This window comes from Dendroctonus ponderosae, unplaced genomic scaffold (genome assembly GCF_020466585.1).
Source record: "Dendroctonus ponderosae isolate FM_Combo_2020 unplaced genomic scaffold, Dpon_F_20191213v2 Dpon_F_20191213_1303, whole genome shotgun sequence".
In the NCBI taxonomy this organism is placed as follows: domain Eukaryota; kingdom Metazoa; phylum Arthropoda; class Insecta; order Coleoptera; family Curculionidae; genus Dendroctonus; species Dendroctonus ponderosae.
In genome coordinates, this window is record NW_026017429.1 from 1 (window position 1) to 1,786 (window position 1,786).

The window sequence follows — 1,786 nt, forward strand, 5'->3', positions numbered from 1 at the left end:
AAATAACACTGCAGCGACCTGCCGATGCCCAATTGACAATGTCATAGTATGTTTGTCGGCGTCACTGTTCTGTTGCTGAGCTGGGCCAGCTGCGCCCTCAGCGCCCAGTACCAGGAGCGCTACCTGGACGTGCCGGTCGACCACTTCAGCTTCAGCAGAACCAACGAAACCTTCAAGCTGCGCTTCTTGGTAGTGGAACAGTTCTACGTCAAAGGCAGCCCCATTTTCTTCTACTGCGGCAACGAGGCCGACATCACCACATTCTTCGATAACACCGGGTTTCTTCTGGAAATTGCGCCCATCTTCAACGCCCTGGTGGTTTTCGCCGAGCACCGTTACTACGGCCTGTCCATGCCCTTAGGAGCGCGCTCTCTGAGTCCTTCTGAGGGGCTGCGCCTGCTCACCACCTCCCAAGCGCTGGCGGACTTTGTGCGTCTGATCGACCACCTGGGGGGGCAGTACTTCGGCACCATGCTGACCAATGACACTTTTCCAGTGGTGGCGTTTGGCGGTTCGTATGGCGGCATGTTGGCGGCGTGGTTGCGCATGAAGTATCCCCATGTGGTGCTGGGCGCAGTGGCCTCCTCAGCCCCATTGCTGCAGATGAACAACCTGGAGCTGTGCCAGGCGTTCTACCGCTCCGTCACTGAGTCGTTTGCGGCCAATGGCAACTGCAGCTATCCGGTGAAGTTGTCGTGGGCGGCCATTCGAAACCTGTCGGAAACTGTGCAGGGACGACGCAGTGTTTCGCAGGTGTTCAAGTTGTGCAAGCCGCTGGAGTCTAGTGAAGATGCCGGCAAGTTAATCGACACCCTGGTGGATATTTACGTGAATCTGGCAATGTTGAACTATCCCTATCCGACTCACTTTCTGGCGCCGCTGCCCGCCAATCCAGTGAAATCCTTCTGCGACAAGCTGCGCAGCTTTGGGGTGGTGGAGACCGCCGTGGAGCTGCTCCAGGCGGTGTCCAGTGCGCTGGAAATCGCCACCAATTTCTCGGGAAACACTCAGTGCAACAACATCGAAACCACAGTGGAACAGCCCGTTGACTACGCCTGGGACTTCCAGGCCTGCTTCGAGCTGGTGATGCCCATCTGCAGCTCGGCGCTGGACATGTTCGAGCCGACCCAGTGGAACTACTCGAAATACGCCCAGGACTGCAGCAGGAAGTACCAAGTGACGCCCTACTCCTCCAACGGGGTTCTACTGGAGCATGGCGGGCGCATTCTCAAGTACGCCTCCAACATTGTCTTCAGCAATGGGCTTTCAGATCCCTGGTGCAGTGGCGGGGTGCTGAAGAACGTCTCAGATTCGGTGGTGGCGGTGCTGATTCCCCAGGCCGCCCACCATTACGACCTGCGCGCCGCCCATCCGGTGGACTCGCACTATGTGCTGGAAGCCCGCAAGTTCCACGTGGGGCAGATCAAAAAGTGGCTGAATATTCCGTAGATGGTTGGGGGCGTTTCGCGCCCCCAGTTGCCATAGACAACAAATGACTGTTTCCGGGGGGTGATTAAGCGGCCGCCGCTCTACAGTGCCAAATCAGTCCGCCAAATTAAATCCGGCCTCAGATTATTACATACCTCAGTGACGGTTCATAAATATCCGGACCCCTGGCGGGTCGTTAAGGGCCGCCACCGTCATCGCGAGATATTGCCGATACTCCACGGGAATGATCGGGATAATTAACGGGACTCGTTCGCTCCAGGCCGGAATACATCTGATGTAATATCAAGTGCATGGATAGGAGGGGCGGTTTTTGACAGCAAATGACTTGGAGAGGTGT

General features: G+C 56.8%; 1 protein-coding gene across 1 annotated transcript; it reads left to right on the forward strand.

Annotated features, from left to right (window-relative positions):
- Positions 1-48: 48 nt before the first annotated feature.
- On the forward strand, positions 49-1,449 carry LOC125503187 (lysosomal Pro-X carboxypeptidase-like). The gene has a single exon (XM_048663194.1). It carries the CDS (start codon positions 49-51, stop codon positions 1,447-1,449), a length of 1,401 nt encoding a protein of 466 aa, XP_048519151.1.
- The last annotated feature ends 337 nt before the right edge of the window (positions 1,450-1,786 follow it).

Coding starts and splice junctions, on each gene's coding strand:
- LOC125503187 (XM_048663194.1), top strand. CDS start 49: ATGTTTGTCGGCGTCACTGTTCTGTTGCTGAGCTGGGCCAGCTGCGCC.